This window comes from Dermacentor albipictus, chromosome 5 (assembly GCF_038994185.2).
Source record: "Dermacentor albipictus isolate Rhodes 1998 colony chromosome 5, USDA_Dalb.pri_finalv2, whole genome shotgun sequence".
Classification (NCBI taxonomy): Eukaryota; Metazoa; Arthropoda; class Arachnida; order Ixodida; family Ixodidae; genus Dermacentor; species Dermacentor albipictus.
The window spans coordinates 93,420,246-93,448,160 of NC_091825.1; the positions used below are offsets into that span (position 1 = coordinate 93,420,246).

The 27,915-nt window shown below is 48.4% G+C and overlaps 3 protein-coding genes across 5 annotated transcripts in view; 2 read left to right on the forward strand and 1 right to left on the reverse strand.

Annotated features, from left to right (window-relative positions):
- Window positions 1-16,522, forward strand: part of LOC135897076 (uncharacterized) — a 29,238-nt gene extending 12,716 nt beyond the window's left edge. The window contains exon 2 of the mRNA XM_065425653.1: window positions 15,241-16,522. Coding sequence (XP_065281725.1) covers window positions 15,241-16,047 — 807 coding nt within the window. The 3' untranslated portion in view covers window positions 16,048-16,522. The remainder of the gene's footprint in view (window positions 1-15,240) is intronic.
- On the forward strand, window positions 11,070-12,683 carry LOC135897054 (uncharacterized). Its single transcript, XM_065425622.1, has one exon. It carries the CDS (start codon window positions 11,229-11,231, stop codon window positions 12,552-12,554), a length of 1,326 nt encoding a protein of 441 aa, XP_065281694.1. The 5' UTR covers window positions 11,070-11,228; the 3' UTR covers window positions 12,555-12,683.
- Window positions 16,523-26,621: 10,099 nt separating the features above from the next.
- LOC135897069 (neprilysin-1-like) overlaps window positions 26,622-27,915 on the reverse strand; it is a 53,781-nt gene continuing 52,487 nt past the window's right edge. For all 3 annotated transcript variants that reach the window (XM_065425650.1, XM_065425651.1, XM_065425649.1), the window contains one exon: window positions 26,622-27,171. In XM_065425650.1, the coding sequence (XP_065281722.1) occupies window positions 26,887-27,171 (285 nt within the window). In that variant the 3' untranslated portion in view covers window positions 26,622-26,886. The remainder of the gene's footprint in view (window positions 27,172-27,915) is intronic.

Sequence of the window (27,915 nt, forward strand, 5' to 3'; positions counted from 1 at the left end):
TGTGTGTCTTCAAGAGCTGCCCCAGCGACATTATGGGCGTCTTCGTTTCCTATTACGCCGCAGTGACTTGGCAGCCACTGAAACGTCACGTGGTGTCCTTTGTATGGAGTAGGCGTATAATATCGAATACGAGCTGTTCGAATGGCCCGCGACGCAGAGCTGATAGCACAGATTATAGGGCTGCCTTTAAATCACTGAAGAGTGACCATTATAGAGGTGGCTCCCGATTGACGAAACAAAGTTCAGCGCGAAGAGCAGCTAATTCCGCATATGTCGATGTTGTTGGATGGTCAGTCCTAAAGCTGATGGTAATAGCTCTTGCTGGGACAACCACAGCACCGGACGAACACTGTATGTTTGTGAAGTCATCAGTATAAATATGTATGTAACGGCAGCAGCATCGGCGTCGCACGAGATGCATATATATTGATTGTCTTCGTGGGGCGCAATTGGTTGCAAAACATAGGTAAGTTCACGACGAACAAAAACGATGATTTTGCTGCATGCACCATTTGTTGATGACATGATAAATTCGTATCCTAACAGTCTTATTGGTCTCGACAAGTTGGGCTCACAAATGGCGATGAGTGGAAACACATTGGTGTACACAAACTGACGAAAGTCTGAAATTCGTGATTTTAGCCCTCTGGTGTTCCACTGGATGACGGACGCTGCCTTGACTTCTTTTCGGAAGGATGGGGCATGGGTATCCATCTTGCTAGTTGAGGGATTCAAGCACTGGTTTTAAGGCGTCCAGCACTTTAAGTGCACTTCGAGCAGACGGTGTCTCCATGTGCACTAAAATCGCTCGGGTGGCCTCCATGAGGGAACGTGGCACCGAGATGACTTGATGGTCTGTTTTAGGTGAATCATCCATGGCCGGAGAAGGCTCCGGTGGGGCCCCGACCTTTTGAGGTTCCTTAGCAAGGGAGCAGCTCGGTAGCGTAGGCCATTCCTCTGAAGAAAGAGTCTTATCTGCTTCCTTCTTGGAAGTGGTGGGCCTTTTCGCGGCGCGACTAACTGGTACCGCAGTGGAGTGGGTACTGTGACTTCGCGCATGCGCCTTCTTTGCAGACATACGATGGTACCGATGCCGGACTACTTCGGCTGCCTCCCTGTGGGCCGAATTGTCTCTTGTCATTTGCTTGAGAACCGCGCGCTCCCTCTTGATGCGGGGAGACGAGTACGCGTGAGGCCGCTACAGTTGGCGCACTTCAGAAGCGTGGCACCGCAGGTCTCTTGTGCATGAGGTTCAGCGCAACGCGGACACAGTAGCGAGTTGGGACACAGGCCCTTGACTTGTCCTAGCCTGAAACACTGGTGGCATTGAAGCGGCTTCTGGATGAATGGTCGAACCGGATGTCGGAAATGTCCGACTTTAACGGGGGATGGTATACAATTCCCCTTGAAAATTACTTTTGCGCAGCGCGTATTCCCAAGGCGGCGCACTTGCATAATGACCGTGCCCTCGTTTTCCGGCTTGATGAGGCTAGGTAAGTCATCATTGGGAATGGCAATGTCAATGTCGTAAATTAAACCGGCTATGGATGCGTCGTCGATCGGGATAAAGGGGCGCATTTTGATTCCACCTAGCTCCGTGATTTCTTAAAGTTTTCCAAGCGCACTCGCGTTGTACACGTCTGTGGCGAGTATATTCTTGCGTGGATTTATTCTTCTCTTTAATTTGATCGGGCACCGCACATTCCAGAAATATGGATAGGGCTTGCCTGTTCTGCAATCGTAGATTGCTTGACGGTTCTTCCGGCATAAATATGATGACGTGTGACCAGGGCGCAGGCCTTGACTTCATAGTCGTTGTGCTCGCAGGAGTTGACGGCGTTGTGTTGACGATCTTTCTCTTCGCCCTCTTACTCCGGACGCGTATGAAGCCGTTGTCGGATGAGTCGTCTTGCGACATAGAGTACAGCTCGGTGTCTTCGTTGTCACTGGAGGAGCCAACTCGCTTCCTTGCGGTTCACGGCCGTGATGGCTTCTGGCCAGGCGGGCCTCTGGCATGCTCCACGCCCATGGGCGCAAGACGGGGAGGCGAGGCACCTCGAAAGTCGAAGATTTTCACTAAACGTTCACAGAGCACAGAAACAAGTGCTCTGCCAAGAAGACACTTCGTCGTCTTCCCCGGTTTAGCTGTAATCATTATACTTAGGTATACAATCATCGTTAAGCCAGGTTTGACGGCTGCACCTAAGTCGGTGGATAGACATGACTGTGATTAGGCTTGGGTACACGCATCGTTCGACGGTTCAACGCTTGTTGTGCCACAAGGAAAGTGAAAGTGCGAGACATGCAAAGTGACGCCGCGAACATGCGCAGCGTCGAAGCACGAACGGACAGAGCGTAAACGCTGTCGCTACATTGATATCGACGGTGCGACGCCTGTTGCATTCCGGACCCTCTCCAGTGAAGCAGCTCGCCGAGCGATATCCGTCGGGTGGTCAGAGGCCGCTTGGCGACGACGGCTCAAAGCCTCCCGCGCAACGCTCAGAGAAGACGGTGAGGGCTTCGCTCTCACCCATGGCCAAGTCCGCACTGATTAGGCGAGCGTGGCGCTCCTCTTAGCCATTGCCCGTGCGTCGAACCATCAATCGAAATATCGACCATTTTATCGGCGAGAGGTACTGTAGCCTTGAACCAGCGCGCAGCGCCGTTCTCCTCCTTGCACTATAATGTGCATATTCCGTTTTCTCCCAACGGCAGCTTGGAAATGTAGCGGTTTAATCGCGAATTAGTGCGCTTCTAATGTGTTCTGTCTGGGATTTCTGCGATGTCAGATGACTAAAGGTCGACGGGCTACCGCTCTGCTGTATTCGGCTGCAAAAATAACCTTCGGAAGCAAATGTAAAGTGCTCTTCAGCCGCGGCGACTTCGTGGACACCGCCACTGCGATAGCAGAGAAGCGTCCGCTTTGTATTGCCAGCATAAACAGAAAGGACTTGATGCCATCGCGTGTATGTTCGGAAGATATTGTTCCCAGTGAGTGCTCGGCGACAAACTCAGCTTGCTTGCTTGCTCGCTCGTTTGCTTGCTTTGCTTTGTTTTGCATTGTTTGTTTGCTTGCTCACTTGCTTGCTAGCAAACAAGCAAGCAAGCAAATTATAACTTCATTATTCGCCAAGCGCTTCCCCAAGCGACGCCCGCGGCGTCGACACTGGATTTTCTGCGACATGGGGTCCTTAACGCTATCGCGTTAGTACTTGAGAGGAGTGTGGCACAAACGAAAGACGACCCGACAAGCTCGTGACAACATTTACGCCACGTCGCATGTGCAGAATGCCCTCTGGACGCCGTAACTAGGGTTGCAATGTGGGCTTGTTGGTAATGCATCTTCAAGGGGAGTACGGTAGCGCGATTAAAAGACGAGACAAAAGAAGACACATAGGGACACACACAGCGCTGTGTGCGTCCCTATGTGTCTTCTTTTGTCCAGTCTTTTAATCGCGCTACCATATTCCCCTTGAAGCCGTAACTAGGCATGAATCCCCAAAAATACAGTGCAGGTGCTGCCGCGCTTGTCTCCGTGCTCATCTGCAACAGCGACAGTAGATGGAGGAGGTGGGGAGAATGTTAGCCAGGGAATAGAGATGTGGCAGTTTTGTGAGCTACAGCGCTACAACCCAGAACGGCGCCGAAGCGTGCACTTGGTGCGAAGGATACGAAGACTCGCACAAAGCGTGCGAGTCTGTGCGAGAACTCGCACAAAATAACTGGACCAAGTCGAGCATCTTCACCATGCGCTCTATACCGAAGATATAAAGCTGTGGACGGTTCGGGACTCCGACGGAGTCATCCAAGACCGGCGCCAACAGGCGGTCGTGATCGTATCAGACTACGCGCGAAAGGGCGGTCTCATTTGCGCACTCCACAAGTCCGAACTCGTCCTTTTCCGTCCACGCGGCAAGTCTTCCCCGAACCCCATCACGATCCTCGTCGATGGGACACACGTACGAGGGGTATCGCGAGCGCGCGTCCTCGCACTTTACGTTCAGGACGGCGGCAGGGCTGCACATACCGTCTCTCTACGTTCGCGCCATACGGAGCAGATCATCGCTATGCTGCATGGCGTTAGCAATCGTCGCTCGGAACTTAACGAAAAGGACATGGTCCGATTAGTAGACGCATGCATTCTTAGCCGCCTCAATTGTCATCTGCCCTTTCACCGCCTAACGCGGGCACAATGTGACCGCGTGGACACGCTCATCCGCAGAGCCGCCAATGTCACACTCGGGGCTCCACACTGCAGCTCCAATCAGCGTGTTTTAACGCGACAGCGTTAAGGAGCTCGTGTCGCAGAAAAGCCGGTGTCGTCGGCGGCGTTGGCCGTGAGCGATAAATCCCGGGAGGCCCTTCATGAATGAAAAACAACTTGCAAGATGGGCTGGGTGGGAATCGAACCAGGGTCTCCCGAGTGTGAGACTAAGACGCTACCATTCAACCACGAGTTCGATGCTTAAAAGCGGTACAAAAGCGGCTCTAGTGAATGCGGTGTTTGCCTTAGAAACGCGCCGTAAAAAGTTATACTGCCGTGTATATCGGTAATTATGAGCATGTAACTTACAGAAGTCGCAGTTACACGAGTAGCGAAGTACGTTTCCGCTACATTTCTTCTGCGCTCTGCGCACACGCAGAGCCATCTTGCGGCAAACACAGAAGACCACCTCTTCGCAATGTGCGGCGCTGCCCCGGCGCGCCCCTTCGGGCCGTGCGGGGACCGGTGCGAGCATACCCCATTACCCTTGCGTTTAATAAGTTTTGTCGCTCTCTCCCCTTCCAACTTCACTCGTCACTCGAACCATCGTGTTTTGGCGACGTGGCTCCTCTTTCCGCTCACAGCGCGATTCCTAGGTACAGCGTCCGATGCGGGACGCCTCTGACGTGATCGCTGCGCCGTAGCGCGTGTGTGCCGAGCTGCTTCCGAGGAGTCATGCGTCTGCGTGGTGCTCCCAAGCGAGCTAGAGGACGGTCCCATCGAAGCGTCAGCCCCATGATCGCGTCGGCCTTCACGGCGCGTCGCGGCCCGGCTTTCCGTGCCGATGACGAAGTTTGGCTCACGTAGATCGTTTCTCCCTCCGAGACACTGAGTTCTTTGGTTCGTTCCGCTTGCTCAGGCGCACGTTTCGTTGCCGCGCCGAACGCTGCGTTGCTCGGCGCTCACCGCGTGATTGGTGGGTGCAAAGTCCGATGCGGAGCGCCTCATAAGTGATCACTCCGCCGTAGCACAATGTCTTACACCCCTTCGCGGGTCGACGGGAACGCTCTCGCGTTCCACTCTTGAAGGCGAAGCTTAAGCGTCCTCCAATTTTTATCGCTCGGGGTACACAATACCCTCGACGAACTGCATGAGGCCCAGTGGATCAGCCAGCGCCAGCGTCTTCTCGTCACACCGACAGGTAGAAAGCTCCTCACTCGCCTGGGCCACCCGCTTCCGCCCGCATTCCCGGACATGCAAGGGATCTGCGTACCGGCCATGATCACTAGGATGCTTCGGGTACATCAAATACCGCGTAACATGCGCGTACCGCGCCAGCACAATGCCACTCGACATCGGACATGAGTGAGATACTTCGCTCGCACTCTTGGCGAACTTGAGGAGAACAGAGTCATCTACACGGACGCAGCTTGTATGTCACAATGGCATACTATCATGGTGGCTGACGGCACCGACGAGGTCGTGAGCGCTGTCTCTATCCTCTCCCCCTTCAGCTACTGACTCGGGAGAGATCCTGGCGGTTACCCTCGTCATCCAACACATCTTGAGCCTCCCGGGTGAAACGCATTACACAATCAACGATTCACAAGCGGCATGTAGGGCTTTCTAGACAGGTCGTGGTACTCCAAAAACAGCGCAGTGCATTCTTTCACGTGCGTCCCAATTAACAGCATGCCTCACCCACAACATTCACCTGCTCTGGACGTCTGGCCACGCCTCACTGCCGGGCAACGAAGGAGCTCATGCGGCCACTCGAGAAACCCTCCAAGCAACCTTGCGCAATGGGGCGGCCAACACAGAGCACAGTTCCCCCCTCCTCACATATCGTGAGGTTGCACAGCACTATACACGCCCAGCATCGGCTGTACCAACGTACACCGGAGTCTTTCCCTCGGGAGAAGGCGGTCGCACTTCGCCCTCCAACTGCAGATCCACACATTTCCCAATCTCCACTTCCTGCCCATCGTATACCCCACGCGCTACCTCGACGCTTGTCCAGGATGTGGCGTTTCCCCCACGTTACGGTACAATGTACTGCTCCTTGCTTCCCATCCCTTCCTCGTATCCTTCTTGCAACCCACACTACAGAGCAGTGGGAAGGCGTCCTTCACGACGGCCCTTCCGAGGTCCGCCGGGCACTGATCCGACGGGCACGGGTCACCGCCAAAGACGTCACACGAGCCTCGGACTAGGGGCCCCTTCCCAATTTCCCATTACCTGTCAATAAAAATGTTTTCATCATCATCGGCGAAGAATTCTTTATACATTGTTTACATGTTGTCGTGGTTATCAGTAGAGAGCAACAGAGTAGCCGCAAGCTGCTTAAATAACAAACCTCAGTCCCCAGATTCCCCAGACAGTCCCTAAGGAAGAAACAAGGTCGAGAGAGAGAGAAAAGGTCCGGGCAGCCTCCATGGTCCTAAAGCCACCCTCGGTGGCCGGCGCTTCCTGGAGACGTGCTACGGCGTCAGGCCGATTTGGCGGTTGGTCAGAGTGGTGCGCCGGGCATGTTTTATGGCCTGGCATAGGCCAAAGGGAACCAACTACAAGGCACGGTGTCGAAACACGCCCTCCTTTGGAAATCGTCCCAAACACAGCGGGAGTCGTCCAAGGTGCAGGCGCCGCCTGACGCAGGCGGGGGTGCGTTGCTGCCAGCACGGGGAGGGGCCGAATAGCCGTACGGGAGCCGGCGGCCGCTTCCGTCGTGGACGCCGTGCGGCCGCGAGGAAACCAGAGCCGTGCACGCAGTCATCGTGTGCCTGAAGCAGGCACCATGCGGGCATGAATACAGCCTCCACGGTCGTCCATAGCTCAGACCATAGACCATAGCTCTGGCCTCTCGTCAAGCAAACCCCAGGGCACAAATGGGCTTCAGCGCAACGCTGCACCTTGCTATCAGTTTCAGTGCGACACCCTTCCGACGAAACTGCCCAACTTTTCTTTCTTTGACAATATCTGGTGACTATAGCGACCCTGTTGCCTTGGGCAACGTAATAGAATCACAAAAGCATGTGCATAGGTTCCTGTATTTTACTAAGAAGCCAGACACTACAGACACAAGTAAATATTCCAACCTTGACCTCAAGGAGGCCAACCTTGGTAACACAACCGGAGCTGTGCCACACGTGGGTCCGACACGTGCCATCACTATGTATTTCACCAAGTACGGCGGAAACATAGGGGGTCATTAGAAAATCATATTTTATACCAGTAGTAGGGGCGTTCTTAGGGCAACGCAACCTTCTCTCGGCGTGCGTTGGCGCACTCCTTACACAAATGAAGAGTGGCACCAAAACACGGCGACAGTCGGCAATCCGTGCCGTCAAGGCGAGTGCTAATCGTAAAACAGCCTGCAGGAGGCTAAAGCTCTGTTCCGATCTCGCCGTAGACAGCAAAAGTAGACGGCTAAGTGGACAGCAGCAACCTTAAGTCTCGTTCCACTTCTCACGACAACGTCAAACTAGACAGCTTCGCGAAGACAGCTTCGAAGTCCAAAACGATGTAGGCTAATTTTCTGTCCAAACAAGATGGCGGCTGAGCTGGGCGCTTGGAAACTTGATGAGAAGGTCGTCTGCGCACAAGCAAACGTAGACACGCTTTCCTGTACCCTTATTGTAACTAACATCGCGCTTTTCATGGGTTCGCAGGTGCAAAGACTTAAAATACAGAAATAATGTGTGCTTTTCTCAACTTTTTCTTGTCGCCAATAGGTGGCGTCACATCGCAGAAACGTCTTCCATAAGTCTTCCAGACGGTTCGAGACACGTTCTATTAGATGTCGTCTAAGATATCTCGGTTGTCTCATTATAGACAGCTTTAGAGTAGCTTTTGTCGCCTTACCTACCTTAAATGTAATCGCCTTTGCGGGTCGTTACGTAGCGCGTCCTTTCAAGCCCTTTAGTTTACCGTACGGGAACGCAAACGCGAGGAAGATGTTATAAAGCAAGTCGCTGTCCGGTGCCTCGTGCCAAACGTATCCAAGTTAAGACAGTCCATAAGCAACCATCCTGCTGCTGCTATGCCGACGCGTCTCGTTAAGCGTACGGCCGCCCGAATCTCCGAACGATCTCGGAAATTGGACGCGCTATGAACTCATAACTAACGTTTCAGGTGAGTTTAGAGAAAACGAAAGCTCATTTCAATAATTACTGGCAATCAACGCGAGCCAAAGCGCGGCCCTCACAAGAATTCACGCTGAAGCGGGAGCCATTGGTGGCTCCATGTTCGACAACGCTATTTCTAAGCGTACGTAAACATTCGAACGTTAAACTCGCCTGATAACGTACGTTATCATAGCGCACGTAAACCGCAGAAACCCAGTGACGTTCAGAACATTCGCAGTGATGACAACGCTATTTCTTTACGTACGTAATGCATTTACGTTTGGCTGCAAACGCTAAACTAAAGCTGTCTATTAGCTGTCTATTAGCTGTCTACGTATACTGTCTCCGATGCTGGCCAGAATTGGAACACACCTTATGGGCTGTGGATGACTTCTGAAAGAGACGACGGACAGTGTTGCCAAGTGTCGGCAAGCACACGTACCTGGATGACAACGTGAAAGTAGCTAGAAGTATCTAAAAAATATAGCAAGGGGCTGAAAGTAGCTAATTTTTTTTCAAGCGTTCTTTTACCGTAGTCTGAGTATATAACGCGTTCATTGGCAGTTGTACGTATTACCTGAACAGATAAAACACAGCTCTCAGGTCATTTTTTCTTGCAGGGAACTACGCCGAACATGTATGAACGAATAGTAAATGTGCTCCCGATTTGATTCCAATAGTTCAGGGCAGGCGCATTTTTCGCAACACGTCAAGGTTTGCGCGCTCACAAAAGACAAACTGCGAATGCACCACTGCTCTCTGAACATGTAAGAAATGAACTTCATATACTCTATGGGCGTACCCAGAGGCCTATGAAATCGAAACTAAAATTCATAGCCAAATGTACAAGAGTAAAAAACTTAAAGAAAAAAATTGTCTCGTCAACACTGAGGACTTCTTTAACAACATACAGGATTTTTTACCACAATTCTGTAGCCCTACGTCAAGCATTTCTATATTGTATTTTGTTGCCACGTTTGCGAACCACATTTAATTACGGTGCTGTGGCATGGAGGATGGCCAGCAGTCTGCTTGATTCGTCAGATACAATTACACTGCTAAAAGGCACCTTTAAAATTACGCTGACATTAGTAAACTCAAGTCAACTTCACACTAATGAACACAAGATTATCACGAAAACACTTGAAAGCTTTTTGGAGGTTGACTTTACTAACATAAAAAAAAATGTTTACGAAACTACACAGATGCAGATATGTGAAAGCCATGAACGCCCGGCAAAAAGGTTCACCAGAGCACGATCGTTAAGTACATTGATTTACGAGCAGCTAAAACAGCTACTCGTAACTAAATTAAACTTTTGGTAGCTAGTTGAGTGCAGCGAGATCTAGCTGCAAGATAGCTAAATTAGCAGCACTGATGGTGGCGCGGAGTCTTTTCCATTATTTTTTGTTATCACGCTTTGGAGGTGTGCGCCGTGTCTGTTTCCACTGGTGGAGGTGCAGTGGTCGTTTCTAGTTGGTGGCGCACGGCCATTTTTCGTTGGTGGCGACGTGAAAATCGAAACCACAAATTTAAAAAGGCCATTTCGCTACATCCTTCTTTGCTAAACTCGTTGAATTTCTGGCCTTTGCATACTAGGGGCTGAAAGGACCGCATACAGAGATGATGAAAGTGAGAGAAATACAAAACGTTTTGTAAGTTTTCTGCTCTTTAGCTGACGTATCTTTTTAAAAAATTGGGCACATATCTAAAAGCATCTGTGTTGAGTGTGTTTGTGCATTCCTTTCTCCACGAATACGCACAGCCTTGCTGTTGCATCGTAGTCGCAATTGGTTGCTTTTTTTTTTGCTATAGCTCAGTTTGCATATATTTATATTTTTCCACTGAGCAAAGAGTCAGTGAATTCGTCTAGGATTTCATATTTTCATATGAATGCTACAAAGAAACAGCTCCATGCAATAGACACGTAAAAATATACAAAAACTCGTTCGAGTGCAACTGTCAGATTAATGCGAAAACTTCCAACCGACCGGCATCTTAAACACATCGGGGCCAGAAATTTCTATATTGCTACAAGGTCCACCTCTAGCATTGATGCCGCTATCAGACATATCGCCGACTCCATCCGCAACTACAGTGCCCACGACCCTCAAGCCGAGATTCCGACTTTCCCAGGCCGCTGTTTCTTCTTGTTGCGCCATATTACGTTTTTGGAGGAGAACTTTCGGAATCCCACGTTGCGCTGACTTGCGACGGCACGCATGCACAGACGCGTGGAGAGCAGGGTTACTATTGTTTGTATTGCATTACTCATTGCTCCCCTGCTTGACACGACTCTATGCTTGAGACAGGCAAAAGAATTAAACAAGACAACATAAAAAATCTAACGAAGCTGGATTGGCTTAAAAAGGAAATCTTTACGCCTATTTACATGGCGTGCCGATCTCGCCGACAAGAAACATCGGCGCCGGCGGCTGGGCGCAGATGAGTTTGTGTCGAAGCGTCTCCAATGTCAGTGGCGGCGACGCGCCGACGCATCTGCGCACACCGATTCTTGTGCCGCGGATCTCGAAGGTCTGCTCGAACATGAGCGCAGCACTCGAGGTGGCAGCACTAGCTGGAAAACACGGTATTCATATTCTAGTACAGGCTACTCGAAACTGAACCGGATTGCAAGTAGCAGAAAATAACGCAATGTATATAATTATTCGCCAATATAACCAATAGGTTCTTAATTATTATACAAATGACGCTTTTTTCTTTTGATACAGCCATGTAACGTTGTTCTTGGTCAAAAATTTAGCAAACTTCCCTAACATAGAAGGGACGCGAACGTCAGGACGGCAACACTGCGTGCCCTCTGGTTCAGTTTGGAGAGTTTGGCGCACTTTACCTTGCCACGTGTTGCAGTATTGCTGACAGCGATTGAATTCCGTGAAATGCCTCGGAAAGGTATCCGTAAAGCAAACTTCGCGTCGCCGGCGGAAGACATACGGCCTTCGAGGACGCTCGGTGAGCCCAAATCCCGTCCTTCCGAATACCCGTCAGAATGGTTCGCGGCACATCCGGGATCGAAGCCAATCGCTCGCATAAAGCGCTGCTTCGCTTCCGAAGAAGATCTCGCGAGAGCTGTGTCTGCGGGCCTGGCTGCCGGCCGCCTGCCCGTCGAGTACGTCGTCCAGTTCATGCACACGGAAGGAGCAAAGATCAAGGATACCCTAACGGAAGATTGGAAGTCGTTCGGTGTGACCATCGGCTCCGCTGGTGAAACGATATCGCCGTGGGACCTTTTGACTATCACCGAAGAGTTGGGACAGGGCGACCTCGACAGCGCAGAAACACCGGCCACGCCTAACGATGATCGAATGCCCGACCGCACTCGCCTCTTCGCTCTCGTGGTGTGCATCTACCGCCTTCTCGTAGCCAAGTGCCACGGGGGAAGGCGAGACTACATGAAGCGCTTGCACGACGTCAACCTACAACGGATCTTGGGGAGGTTTGACTGCAGTGGTCGGTATTTGGAATCCGCTGAGAAGAAATTCGGCCACTGGATTAGAGACACATCCTACCTGTCGTTAATCGCTGCCTTGGATATGTTCTTGCACCGCTTTCGTCGTCACGATATGGCCATCCTGACAGCCGGAACACACGTATCGAGATACAAGCACTGTACCGTCCTCGACGATATCACGCGTCTGTGCAAGGCGACCGACCTGCAACCAACCGAGCTCTTCCAGTGGGTTTTTGTTAAACGGGCTGCGGACGAACTTGACGTGATCCTCCGAAAAGGTCAGGAGCTGTACGTCGAACATTCTTACGCGCCCTACCTCAGCGACCTGGGCCTGTGTCGGCGATCGCCGTACTCTGCCACCGCGAACCCCTTGATTCACTACTGGTGCAACGCTACAGCTGCACTGATGGGCTCACCGATAGCTGCGAAGTCGAGAATTGCGCGTGACGTTGACTTCTCAGGTGTGACCGTCATTGCTATGGTACTCGCTTACGCGAAGATGCAATGCTGCTGCACAGCGGTGTTTTTTCCAGGCGCAGCTGAGTTTATGGATAAGGTGATAGCCGAAGAAGGTACCCCCAGTGACCTTGGGCAAATGCCCAAAGTGTTTGAGGCTGCACGATGGTACCAGTACCTCTCAGAGAAGTCGTTCATTATTGACCCAGAAATTTCCAGGCACTGCCTCTCTAGGCTTCGAACCGATACGCGCGATATCTCTGTGGGAACCAAATTGGCTGAGCTTCTTTCAAAGTGATATCAAAGCGACGTTTGCTTTCTTCAAGGACACGTGCCAAGCCGATTTGATGTCGAGAAACACTTTCAAGGTACCCCGGTGCTGGGTATCTGCTATTTGGTTCCGGCTATAATAAAAGGTTATAAACCATTTCTTGAGTTCATGCTAGCTCAGTAGCGCTGTTTTTGTCACTTACCTTATCCCTGTAGTACTTAATTACGGCTATTTTGTAGACACGCACGAATGCATTGGTATAGTTTGATACACCGATCAGATTTCACATCCAAAAGCACCTTCTAGGTTTGGGCTAGTGAGACATGCTCGGTCCAGCGGACGGCTACGAGATGTGTGCTAAAGCAATTGTCAATTTGCTGATTTGGTTTGCAACTTCTTAAGTAGCACTTGCACAGCTACGGCTGTCTGGCTGCCGCTTTCGAATGTTAAGGATGCAAAGTTGGGCAAGTTTGTGCTGTGCCGCATTTGGAATATCAGCCGCAACGAAAACGGAGCATGCAGTAAGGAAGAACGCAACACGGCGCTGAAATTCTCGCTATAGCTGATTCCTTTCTATAGGAAAGCGTAGATATGTTCTTTCTTGAGTAGTTAAAAAGAAAGTCGCCTGTGACAGCTCAATACGCTCTGTTCAGATGTATCAAGTTTGACGCTAAATAGGCGAATTTTGCATTCGGTGGCGAGAGTCGCTATAGATAGACGAACCCACCAACCCCCCTCCCATGTGACGCAGCCGGCATGTCACCTTTTTGTCGGCGAACAAACGCTTTAAAAGTGTCAAACTGAGCATTAATCATAATCGCGAAATAAGTTTTTTTTTATGTGCATGCTTACTCGTTAGCGAAAATTGTGTCCGCCAAAACGCATAAACCACTTCAGCAAGCAGCCTTTTTGGCAGCTAGCATACGTTTTTCAGGGAAAATGACTTAATTTAAATTTGAGAATCTTATATATAAAGACGCAATATTAAATAGCCGCATAGAGCTTTTGCAGTACTGTTCGTAGTGTGCCCTACGTAGCTCGCACTTTTTCCGTATCGATTTGGTCACCCACGATCATTTTGGTAAATACGCATTTGATCCAGTTTTGTATTATCTGACCGTGCCGACTTCCCGTAGCCAGTTCCTGCTCTACATAAGACAAAACGAACGGCACATTCGCGCGTCCTTGCTGAAGCACAACTGAAATTCTAACCACGCAGCTTACCAGGGCAGAGGCATCTGCGCATTTCTTTAATTAGGACACTAGCGTCAACAGTTAATTCTAAGTAAAATGGCTGAGTGGGAAATTTGTATGAGGTTCATATTGTATAGCCTAAAACAGCGTACGCAAAACGAGGACAAATGATGGAAAAGACACACTATAGGCTCCGTACAGTCGAGTTTGCGGCAACCCTGGCGCCATCTGCCGCAGCGATGCGGCAACTCTGAGTAGGTAGCTCTGCTGCTTGGCCGGCTCGCCGTGTATTACTTCACGCGCACTGCACTTTGTGTTGGCCACGGTTGAGGCCGTCTTGCTTTGTTAATTAGCCATCCCCTCTTTTTTTTCGGATACGTCTTCCGAGAGTGCACTGGCATGCGCTTCATGGACAAGCGTCGAAATTGCGGAGGTGCGAAAAGAAACAAATGGAACCGACGATACTGCTGCATAAGAGACTCAGAGCCACGAAGGCCAGCCCGGGATAAATTCGTACAGTCGCCCAAATCTTTAACTTGTGTGCGGGAGCGGCGACTTTTCCGTGCGTCAGCGCCGTTTGACGGGGCGAGGCTGGAAACAGTCTGAGGCTAAGCGCATGCGGACAAAGCGCGCTCAGCTGGGCCCATCGTCTACTATAGGCTGTTTCCAGCCTCGCCGCGTCATACGGCGCTGACGCCCGGAAAAGTCGCCGCTCCTGCACACCAGTTAAAGATTTGGGCGACTGTACATGTTTCCTGGCAGGCCTTACGAACTAGAACGGCGAAAGAAGTGGATCGCAGCTGTGAGGGGAGTAGCGTAAGTCAGCCTCTGTCGTCATGTTTGTGAGAAGGGTTTGTTATGTAAATCGTGGGCGTTTCGCAGCTTGTGCAACGTCAGCGGTCACGGCCAGGTCACCTGCTCAACATTTAAAAGACATTTGTCACGACTGTGCAGATTTGACGACTGCTTAATGTAGCCTTAAGATTTGGTATGATCAGTATAACACTGGCGTGTGTGATAAGCATATTTTATGCCAAGGAAGTTTATTTTGTTCCGGCGAGCGCTAATTCATACACGATACTCGTTTCGGCTACTGGCGTCAGAGGCGCAGTTTCACATGGTGCGATTTTTCTTGCGACTTTACATTTGCGAAATCGTCTTACGAAAGCAAAGCGCATATGCAAGCAAACGAATTCGCAATCGAAATCGGTCCTTGTGAAAAGGGCATAATGAACCTCGATCATTGTACACGAGGAAAAACAAACATCCGCCTCGTATAAATTCAGATCTCGTGGTTAGTAAATCTCATTTTTCAGCTGCAGATGGCCCCGAATGTGTCCCAGACGAATCAATCAGGATATACTCTAAGCATATCCTGATTGACAGGATTGATTGATTGATTGATTGATTGATTGATTGATTGATTGATTGATTGATTGATTGATTGATTGATTGATTGATTGCGCAGAACAGCAGCGACGCCGGAATGTTGCTGAAACGCTGCCTGTTTTTCACGCAGTTCTTGGGATGCTTCCATGGATTCTTCTGCGGTGACGCTGCCTTATCTTCCGTGCTTCCCTTTCACCGGCACGTGGATGGAGGCGATGGCGTGCCCATGGACTGCCCTGTCACTCCTGTTGGTGATAGCCCTGGCATACCCCGTGGCTTTGCCGACGGCCTCCCACATGCTTCGCTTCTAGCTGATGTAATCGTTGCTCTACCAATCACCACTAAGCTGCGGTCAGCGACGTCTACACCGGATGATATAAAGGTCTTAGCAACGGCACCTTCCTTCAGTGGGCAGAACAGCAACGACGCCGGAATGTTGCTAAAACGCTGCCTGTTTTTTACGCAGGCATGTTATATTCAAGGTGCCTATAGCTACCGTTCTGATGACCGCTTTTTGCTGCTGCTGTTCTGCCCGAACAGTGTTGTTACTTGCTGCTTTCGCATTTTGCACTGTTACCATAGCCTTATCTTGAGTGGGGGCGTTGAACTTTACCCTGGACCTAGAGGGGTGCCTTCGGCAAGCACATCAACGTCAAGCGAGGCTAATAACACTACTACAAGTAGCAGTCAGTGCTCCCCTAGTTCCCCTCCTGAGACGGCTAATCTTCTCGCGCAACTGTTGGCTGGTCAGAAACAAACTGCACGTGACATTACCGATATCAAGGAATCTTTTAATTCCCGCTTCGAAGCCCTTGAAACACGTGTATCTTGGCTCGAATCTTCTACAGCAGCTGTTGACAGTGGTGCAACGTATGACAAGCTTAAAGGGAAGTTGAAACGGTTTTCAATTTCCATGAATTGCTGGGATTGGGAATAACAGACCTAATGATATACGGTTCGAAAAATGTTTCTTCGTTTTGTTTATATAAGGGGCAGAAATCGCTTTCTAAAGCACCCCCGCGGACACGCCCCCATCGCTTCCCGGAGCGCCGGGTGAGGTGGTTGCCAGAGGAGAGAACCGGCGAGAGTGACGTCATTCGCGGGGACTGAGCTGCCGGACCGGCGTGCTGGCATGTGCTGGCATGCCTATTTCCGTCCTGCGCTTTACTGAACGACGCTACGAGAGATCTGCCGCCGCCGCCGCCGCTCATGTTTGTTTTCTTTTGCGATTTTCGTAAACTGTTCTTTCCTTCTGTGCTGTGTGAGTGCCTACAGCCAAGGGCGCCCAACATGCCCTCGTTCTGTGCAGCATTCGGTTGCGCGAACACAGGAGGGCGAGACGATGTGATGTTTCACAGGTTCCCGAAGGACAAGAAGCTTACAGCGCAGTGCGGTGAGTAGAGATAAGTTCGTGCCGACGAAATCAACTGTGCTGTGCTCGGACCATTTCCGCGATAGCCGGATAGTCTTACGACAAACGCGGAAACGCGTTGTTGCTAGCGCTGCTCTACTCCGTTTCATACATCAGGTGCAACGCTGTGCAGGCTGGAGAGACTTCTTGCAGTGGCTGCGTTCGCACTTAGAAAAAGTTCGGTGTTTCTTGACCCGATTTTTGAGAACATTTTGCATATTTAAGCTCAGTTCTGAATGAAAAAAAAATTTACCCATAGAAACAATACGGCTGCTAACACGTTCTTTTAAATTAATTTTCTTTTTGGCATTCTTTAATTGCAGCCCGTCGCGGCAGCTTCACGTGCATGCTCGCGCGAGCAAACGCCGCTGGCGCGCTGCGAAGTATAGACAGAAACGCGCGCAGTAATAAATTTTTGTGACCGGACTTCGTGCGTAGCTTCCACAGCGTTGCACCTGAGTTAGGAAATGGAGTATAGGCTTGCCTAGTGACATTCGACGTACGGTTGCAGTTATCGTGTTTACCACAAGGCGGTGCTAAAACTGCCTAATATCTTTATGTCAACACTAGCATGGAGCACGCATACCGATTCTTGATCGAGCCACAATCGCAAAGTCGTCGCACCATACTATGAATATTGCACATATAATACCTCTGGCGATCTCTGTATGTGTATGATAAGCAACTTCCATGACTGTACCTCGCAGCTCTGCATGTGCGCGCTTTAAAACGCGGCACTTATGTTCGCGATCGTGTATCAACACTAAAAAACCACGGGACTTTAGACAAGCAGCGGCAAGGTGCTTGACATCGCGGAATTTAACCCGTGTTTACAATCTAATGAGAAGTTAGCGCTTCGGCATTCTTTCAGCTGCAAGTTCCCAGTGACACTTTAGCGCATTTTTTTCTCCCGTCATTGGAACGTGCAGCTACATGGAAAAAGAAACATACGTACCAGCTAAGATTTCCAACGCGCGAGAAGGTGCACAAATCGCTCTCACTGTTGGCACACTCAACATCGTCGTTGCCGCCGTTGCCATCATCGTTTTCCGTATCGGCTGTCGTTTCGAACATGTACGGCGAAAATACAAGCTGTCCGAGACAGCGAGAACGTTCATAATGCTTACAACTCAGCTATGAAGCCCGAACAGAACAGCGTGCTACGCTCTGAAACGGCGGCGCCGACCGGCGACTGCCGCGAATGACGTCACAGCGGCCCCGACCAATCGCGGACAACGGCGGCGTTCGCGCGATGCCCTGAGGCACTGGTGCGCGTTTTCTTGAAAAAACAGCCGCTTTCGTTTGCTTCCGCCCTTTTTGAACCAGATATTCGTGTTCAGGGGACTCAAAACTGTAGAATACCGCAGAGAACTCATTTTTTTTCGAAAAGTGTTTCAGCTTCCCTTTAACTCCGAAATTCTCACTTAGGGAATCTATCACTAAACTCACTTCAAAATTCGATGAGTTAGAAAACCGTTCACGCCGGAACAATATTCTTTTGCATGGTTTACCGGAAACACGTGATGAAAATACTGCTTCTTTACAGCAAGCTGTAGCACAGGTGCTAACAAAACAACGTCAGATAAAATGTCCAGATATTGAGCGCTGCCGCCGTGTGTGCAGATCAAAAGAAGGGCGATCGCATCCTATCATAACGAAGATTTTTGACTTTAGGGAAAAAATTCAAGTTATGAAAAATGTTAGGAAACTGAAAGGGTCTGGTTTATACATCACTGAAGACTTATCACCGAATATGCGAGCCTTACGAAAGAAACTGTGGGAAGCAACTGCAAGTTTTCGTGATAATGGATCCAGAGTGAAACTACGCTACGATCATGCCTACATTGATGACACGCGCTACATATGGGGCACTGGTACAGACAGTTTAAAGCGCGATTCTGGTCATGCTCCTAACACACCTATTGTTTCTAAAGCCGTCAACTACTGGTAAGCTAAGTATTCTGTGTTTCAATGCTAGAAGTATCGTTAACAAGTTCGTACCTTTATTCACTCTTGTTACGTCATATTCTTCCCACGTAGTGGCCATAACCAACGTTACTAGACTAGCTTCAGTTGTAAAACTCCCCGCCCGCGCGCTTACAGCCGCTGTCGCCACTTCTGTGTCAGCCGCCAGAGGGCAACGCTGTTCCATCGGGCTCCACTGCAGACGCCTCGTCACAGCCTTGAGCTCGTGCGGACGGGCCGCCGTTGGTGCGTGTTTCACGCTCGCTGGCGTTCCCCTTGTCCGAATTAGTGACACCACGAGAAAGCGATATCCACCTACAGCAATAAGATTTATCGCACCAGTTCGTTAATACTGAAAGAAGGGTAAACTGCACGAAAGGAAGAAACGCATACAGCGAAGCGCAGAAGCTGCGTCTCTAAATGTCGTGTGTTTCTTCCTGTCGTCCTAACGTTTCGCGCAGTTTAGGCTAAGGAGCCTGAATATCTGGCCAAAGTGCGTGATTTTAGGATGATCTTCATCCCCACCGAAGCTTGTCACCACGCCAAAGAAGCGCTACAAAAAGAAAGATGAGGTCGGTCTTTGTACACACAAGCCACACACACACACAAAAAAAGAAGCCGGATTTTTCATTCCGTCAAGATGCTTAATGAGCGAAGCTGAAACGTGCGGCCCCTGTGTTTAGCACTGGGTTAACCCCGAGGGTTCATTAAAGTATTTCTCAGTTATGAGGTTACACAGACAATCGGCTGCGAGAGAGAACGACGTCACTGATGGTATGCCCGCAGTCCGCAGTAGTCGCTTGCGTTCGATGTCTCGAGTTTGCTCGGCGGTGTGGTTAGCAGCCATCGCCTGCGATTTGCCGCTTGTGATTCTTTGAAATTAAATTTCTTCAAAATATAAATCTTTCCGTTACGTAAGACCATGAGTGGCTCATACTCCCTTAAGCAATGGCTCATACCCCCGTAAACGCGGCCTCTCCATTACGACGACAGAAGTGAAGCGAAATTCTACGCTGGAAAGATGAACGGCCATGCAGCCAGCTGTGGAAGACGACGACGAACGCGGGAGCAGTGGCACGAGCGCGTGCCATTGATTTCGCGAGCCGAGGAAGCCGCTTCGAGACAAGGTCTCGGAACCGCGTCCGCGGCGGGTGCCCAGAGCCACTAAAAGAGAGAAGTGGTTCTTGAAGGGGTAAGGAAAGGTTAACGCTGTTTTCTGCAGCCCTTGCGGGAGCACGGCTCAGCGCCGGACTCAAATCTTGCTGATTTGAAATAAAGGTTTACGCTCTCTCTCTCTCTCTCTCTCCCGGTCTTCCTCCCAGCCTGCATCTGAGGCGGCGGCACTCGCCCCCCGACCTGCGTGTCGGGGGGTGGGTAGATCACCTTTTTCGTTGGACATTAAAGTTTATTCTATCTATCTATCTCGGTCTTCTTTCGTTCGGAGCGTGCACTTTGGGATTCAGCCGCAGGGATGCATGCTTCGCTGTCGGAACATTCCTTACGGAATCTAAACGAATGCCCTGCCAAATTCCTTTCTTTTCGTTTTTACCATTAAATTAATTATTACTCATTCAATATGACCTTCCTGATTTTATTTAACAGATAATTCTGCGCTATTCAATGATATTTTAATAGCTATTAGGAAATTTCTGCTCCATGATAATTTCGAATAATCCACCCATTTCTTGGCCAATGCCCCAACGTGGGTAGGAGCCACACGCATCACAGGCTACAACAACAACAACTGTTCCCGGTCGGCACGAGGAATTTCTTTTTCACGCCGACGCTTTCGCATTGCTGGGAGCACAGAAAAAGTGGTGCGCCAAACTTGACATCGTTCCGATAGCGGCCTATGCAGCCAGGTACGCAGCACGTCGGCATCGTCAGCTGATATTCTTACGAAACTCGGCGAAGGCTACAGTTTCAAGGATGACATGCTTGCTGAAATTCGCCGTCAACAACGAACCACAGACTACACTAACGCTGCACCGCGTGCTTAGTCCGGCCCGGCCGCCTAGCCAGCTAGTGAGGAAGTGAAGCCGGGCGCGACTGCAGCGCCACGAACGCGCGGGCGGGTGGCGGTTCCGCGCAACGACGCCGAGTTTTAAAACTGAAGCTAGTCTAGTAACGTTGGCCATAACAGAGACCTGGCTGCACGATGGCGTGTTTGACTCTGAATTTTGCCTACCCGGCTATGTAGCAATACGGAATGACCGATTAAGTGGTAAAGGTGGTGGTGTTGCGCTGCTCATTCGCTCAGACCTAAAATTTTCTGTGCTCCCTAACACACCTGAGGTAGAAGTTGCTTGGTGTAAGCTATATTTAAACAAACTTTCCATAATTCTTGGTGTATGCTATCGCGCTCCAGGTTCCTCATTAAAAGATTTACGGAGGCTTAGCATATTCATGCACGAACACGACTTCGGCACCTATAACCTTATGTTCATGGGAGATTTTAATGCACCGGGCATTGACTGGCGAATCCTGAGTTGCACAGGTCGTGACCTTTCGATTTCTCCGGAACTTCTTTCTCTTTCATTATCCCTTGGTCTTACTCAAATCGTACAAGCTCCAACACGCCATAATTCTCTCTTAGTTTTTCTCAGTTCTCAGCTCGTTCAAACTGGTTTTCAGTGCGATGTGATCAGTGGCATTTCTGACCACAAAGCCGTACACGTGTGCCTTCCCTATTCATTTATTAAGCTTCAGTCTAATATTACACAGTTTTTCGACTTCACTCATGCTGATGATACATCAATAACAGCCACTTTAGCTTCTAACTTTGATTCCTTCCAAGCACTTGGTCTACGTGATAACGTCCACACATTAGTTGATGCATTTGAGCGCATCGCCAAACTATGCATTGGCAATTTTGTTCCCCTCAAGACTAAAAAGAGAAATCCTAAAATTCCATGGATGAATCGCAGCATACTGCATATATCACGTCGTGTTCGTCGTCTGCGCAGACTGAAAAAAGCATGTAATCCTGACAGTATAATTCGCTTTAACACCGCTAAGGAAGAGCTACGTATCAAAATGAAAACAGCTAAAAACTTTTATTTTCAAGTTGAACTACCAGAATTATTACACTCTAACCCGCGCAAATTCTGGACTTCCATCACACCAACTAAAACTGCTGCAGTTTCCTTTATATTAGAAGGCACGGCTATTTCAGACCCCTCCGATATAGCTAATGCTTTTAATGTCTATTTCCAATCAGTGTTCACGCATTACAACAACTCTCTCCCACCGTTCACAAATACTATTCCTGAGCTTTCTATCGGTGATGTGGTAATCAGTGAGAACGGCATCCTAAACATGATTCTTAATTTAGACACAAAGAAGTGCACTGGTCCTGACAACATTCCAAACAGCTTTCTAGTAAGATACTCTCTCTGGTGTTCCCGTTATTTGGCGGTTATCTTTCACAAATCCTTGAATTCAGGCATCGTCCCCCATTCTTGGAAGCTAGCCAAGGTCCTGCCTCTGCATAAATCTGGTGAAAAGCAAATTTTTTCCAACTACAGATAGACCTATAGACCTATATCGCTTACCTCCAATTCCGGAAAGCTACTAGAACATATCAAACACAAGCATATAACAGAATACCTTGAATCGAATAAAATTGTCTCTAACATACAACATGGATTTCGTCGTGGTTTCAGCACAACAACACAACTGGTAAAATTTTCACATGACATTACTAGAAATCTTGATATTAGCAATCAAACTGATGCGTTATTTGTAGACTTTTCCAAAGCTTTTGACACGGTTATACAAAACAAGCTACTAAGTAAACTAAACCTAATTTTAAGTAATCCTCGACTGATCGACTGAATAGCTAGCTTTCTTAACTCGCGCTCTCAATTCGTTTCATTTAATTCCACTTCGTCCTCCACTGTAAATGTAACATCAGGTCTTCCACAAGGCTCTGTTCTGGGACCTTTGTTATTTTTAATCTTTATAAGTGACCTTCCGAACAATATTAAGTCAAAAATCCGTCTTTATGCCGACGACTGTGTCCTATAGCAGGTAATTTCTTCTCCGAATGATCACGCCTTACTTCAACATTCCGTCAGCAGATTTTGCACCTGGCCTACGGACTGGCAGATGCACATCAACTTTCAAAAAACCGTAGTAGTGTCATTCACAAACAGCCATTTCGCATCACAGCATGTGTGCGCTTTCAATAACAGAATAGTTCCACGGGCACGGGCGTACAAATACCTAGGAGTTATTTTCTCGCACAACATGCAGTGGTCCCAGCATATTGATCACATCACATCTACAGCAGAAGAAAATTAGGTTACTTTAAACGAACATTATCTAAATCGCCAAAAGACACCAAATTATTAATGTATAAAACACTCATTCGTCCTGTACTAGAGTACGCTTTATGCGTTTGGAACCCGTATAAAGTGTGCGACATCAACAAAGTCGAATCGGTGCAAAGGAAGGCTGTTCGCTTCATTTGTCATCGCTGTGATCGTATTTTTTCACCCTCATCTGCAATGAATTCCTTTATCTCTTCTATGCACAAGGCGACATATAGATTCCGAGCTGTTACATTCGATTGTTCACCCATCCTGTCAACTATCTGCTACGTGATTTTGTAGAAGCAATAGTGCGTTAATATGGCTTCCCCTTGTTTTTTTCTATTATCTATTATGTTCAACTGCCTTTGTTTCTGTTTCTTATGTTTACTGTACTCCACTCCTGCAATAGCCCTGAACAGGGCTGCAGTATTTGAAAATAAATAAATAATAAATAAAATTGATTGATTGATTGATTGATTGATTGATTGATTGATTGATTGATTGATTGATTGATTGATTGATTGATTGATTGATTGATTGGAGAAAACAGCTCAATCGAAAGTCGTCCTGACTTCAACCCGGTGCTTTTTCCCGACGTTTACACAGTGCGGCAAGCTGATGAGCATAATCTTACGAATAAAAAGACCTGATAAATAAGCGATCGTTTGTCTCACTTAATTGCTGCGCGAAGCGACTCGTAGTTGCGCCGACTACGTCGCCAAGTAGGTCTCGACTCTGTGTTCAGCAGTGATCCATGACAGACCGCTTACAACTGCTTCAAAAATCGAAAAGCTTTCGTTTGGCGCCGTGCAAGACGACGACAAAGCACACGTCGTTAGAACACCGTGGTATCACATAGTGCCTTCAATCAAGATCTTCTCAAGATCGATCAAGCATGGTCCCTGCTACACAGCCTAACAATTCGAATCGAGTTAGTTTGGCTCACTCGGCATGGCGGTGCTGACGACAGCCTACGATCGCGATCGTGAAGTTCGAACTCGATGCGCGGATCACGATCGACTGAACGCATATCGACAAAATCGCGATCCAAAGTGACCGTGCGGCTGTACCAGGTCCAGATCGAGCTGTATGTCGATCTAAAGTAACAATGTGACATGGGCATCAAATGTTAAGCCGCGGTTTACAACGCGGCGTACATCCCGGCATGCTTACAACGGCTTACAACGCGGAATGCATGAGGTATGCAGCAGCGAGGCGTCGATTAAAAATCGGTCAACCTAATAGAAGCACAAAGTTTTGTCAGAGTAGGCTTCACTCACGTGCAGGATGACTTAGTACGGTTGTTTTCCTTGCTGCGAGCGACTTCACGTGAACGTACAGGCCGGTGGCCGGCCTTTACACGCTACTTTACATCTCTCCGCGAAAGAAGTGGCTTCTTTAATGATAATAAGAATGCTATTATTATTATTATTATTATTATTATTATTATTATTATTATTATTATTATTATTATTATTATTATTATTATTATTATTATTATTATTATTATTATTATTATTATTATTATTATTATTATTATAACAACGCCCCATGATAGTAACAGTGTGTATAGGTTGCAGCTGGGCCGTTAAACCGAGCCTCGACGTTGGCGACGATATGCGTTGACCGGGGCGCAGTCAAAGGAGTGCACGAAACAAAACAAGTTTGTTTCTAATTAGCGATTGAGCATACTTCCTAGTTAATTAGCGGAATGAAACTTGGAAGGGCTCGAGTATTATTCTAGCAGACAAACATGGGGCGTGTGTCAAGTGACATTAAAGTGAATGGAAGAGATAAGTGCAGTGCCGTAGCTGTCTCTCACAGGAGGACACCTCAACAGCACTGCACGGGGAATGGCGTCTGGGGAGAAAAAGATGGAGAGAGGAAAGGAGAAGGCGGCAAAAAAACAAAAACGTAAGAAGCGAATGCGGGGCTCAGAGCCGCGCTCTGCGTCGCACTGCAAAAGTCGAGTAGTGCCGCAAGCGCACTCTTGACGATAGACGAGTGAGCTACAGGAAAAAGCAGCGCGTTGGTCGTGTCGGACAGCCTCATGTTTTCAGTGCACGTGTGAAAACATGGGGCTGTCCGCTTCCCTCCCGTAGAAGCCCATGCATTTACAACAGACGGGAATCCCACAATGTTTACAACTTCACCGTGAATTACGTAACCAAGAAAAATAGATCAAACTCGGTGTGACGTTAACCCGTCTTAGTAGCTAATTGTCATATAATTTGTTTCGGGATAGTTTCGACAAAACAAGCGCTACAGCCGTTTTCTGTAACCACGCATACTACCTCCATTGACGGACAGCAAACGCGGATTTTGTAACGTTTACAACTTCGCTGTGAACTTACTAATTATGACGAGTAAATTAAACTCGGCGTAATGGCTATGGAGTCGCCTCAGCTGCCAATGTCAGTACAATTTCTTCCAAGATTCCTACATTAAATTGAGAGCTACAGAGCATTCGCGAGAAACTGGAGACAAAATTTTTTCATGTCGACGCGACCCGTAAACGGACGGACATTGACCACCGCCCCCCGCAGGGTAGCTATATACAGCTTCTCTGTAAAAGTTCTGTCAAAGATGTCACTAGGCCAATACGGCGCATGCGTCGCATGTAGTGACGCATCACGCATTGCAAGCTATGTGGCTCCTCTCTTCACAGACACATTCGCTGTTTTTAAACATGCAAACCACCTGACTCACGCGTACGTTAACCTCTACCAACAACATGCGTGTCGGCAACCAGCGGTCAGTGCTTCTCATTCTTAAGAACTTGATTTGCATCAGTCCTATACTGCATAGTCCTGGTGCTGATTTTTGGAACCACGGCCCAAAACGAATCCCATTTTCGGGTATGGTCACTTGTTTATTTGGATTTCCTCGGTCTGCTTTGAATGCAGTACTCGATGAAAATCAGCACTAGGGTTTTCTTTTTCTGCCCTGTGTCCTTGTATCGTATGCGCCGTTTTGAATCCTAAAAACAAGTCTAAACCTAGTTTCAAGCGGAGATGTCTTGTTTTCTTCTACCGACAATTGAACGTTTTTCGGTACTGTAATTAGTTTTCTAAAGGCTGCTGCGCAAATCGTGAAATTTCCTACGGTGCCCGCAATGTACTTGCAACTTGTGAATTCCTCCAATTTACTTGTTCGCGCGAATACTTTCCATCTCGATATGGCTAGTAGTAGGTGGCAAACAGCAAAAAAAAATTACTTCTAAAGGCGTCAAAAAGACCCTTAATTAGCTGAAAGCTGACCATGTTCTACAGCGTCCCCAAAGCACCTTTGCAAGTGACATTCCAGCAGAATGCTGCTCCCAATAAAGTTAATCCTGCAAACTTTCATCTCGATGCGCCCGATTGTCTTCGGAGAATACATTATTGAAACCGCCTTAGGCTAGCTTCAAAGCTTACGTAACAGAACTTTGGCGATTTTCCACAGTCGCAAATCACTCCGCACTCATCTGAAGCCATGCTTCAGCCAAAATGTTACCCTACTGAAGCGGTAAATTATATGCGAGAAGTCGCCGGCACGGCACAGCGAGTACATTCACTGAGCTGAAACATAACAGACCTCAATTATCCACTATTCGGCACATATACATGTTTTTATGTGACAGCTTGACAGGGAAACGTCGAATATAGTGTAATAGTTGCTGGCGCAGTTGTCACAGCATATATTAGCGGTTATTAGTGCCTTGCGGCTGTTGCCTTTTTTCTTTGTTCGGTGTATAAGGGTAGTTATTATTACTTTGTTTTGTTGGTTCTTTTTCTGGTACTTGAATTGTTAGCTAACCAGAGAAGACATCACTTCAGCTCATATGATCCTTCGTGTTGCTCTCTGTGTGGCATACACGCATCTTTATCCACTCCTGTGAAAGCCCTGTACAGGGCTGACGGAAATCAATAAAACAAAGAAAAATTAATAATGCTCACAGCCTAACCTAAACGACGCGTGTTTGCGTACGTCATACAACCATTAAACAATCGAGATTAGCTTGAGCTACGCAAACGTAAGACACAGCTATAACAATGCACTTGTATCGTAAACGCGAAAAATTGCGTAAGCCGGTAGTCGGTGTCTAGGCGTCCAAGAAGCTGCACTTCTCAGCGGCGCTCATCGCAGAGTCCCGCGAGCAGCGGAAGGCTTTGAGGAAAGGCAGGAAGTGACGCAGAGGAACGTTGCAGCGCTCCCTCGCGGAGGGGGCGCCGCAGAGGGTGTGGCAGTAGGTGATGAAGAAGATGTGCTTATCCGTGTATGCATCCAGGTGGGGCAACTTGAAATCGTACAACCGCTGTGAATCTTCGTGGACGGCCTGCTTGAAGGCCGCGAAGGCTATCTCCAGCGCCACCAAGGCCGGAAACACCTGCGAACCGCAGCGCCGTCATTGTGTGATAATTGCCCCGACACCGCAATAGCTGCAAGGTTTGAATGTGGATGCACGGACGCCGTCGTAGTCGGTGAAAGCCTAAGAATGCAGTGGCAAATGTATATCGTAGTCTAACTCAAGAATTTTATTTCTGAGTTAGAAAACGTACTAGAAAGCCTCGGAACGCCCTCAACAATTCATTTTAAGCTTTTCCGTGAACTACTTAGGATGAGGTGACATGGGTGTTGTGGCGTCATGAGGAAAAAGGTGGTCACGTGTAAGCAAGTCAGTGGCAGCTTTTGGCACTCGCAACGGCTCATTCGATAGTTTGTTACGCCACCACATCGGGCCGCACTACGAGTAGCAACTAGAGATGTGTGAATAATAATCTTGAGACCGAATAGAATACGAATGGAATAGGGCCATAAGTCAATCGAATCGAATATCGAATACTTTCGCAATAGCTTTCCGGTAACGATCAGCCGTCTTCACAAAAATATAAAATGGTGCTCACACATCCTATACTATTCGTAACGTTAGTAAATTCTTCCTATTATTATTTACGCATACTGCCGCCTCACTGCGAGACATTACTGGAGTGGGTGCAAAACGAGCACATAATTAATATGACATGATATAAAAATAACACCATTTGGTTAACATCATAAACAGACTATGTACACATTACACGTATAGAGCGAAAGAGGAAGGTAACTATAATGTAATTCGCATAGCATGAAA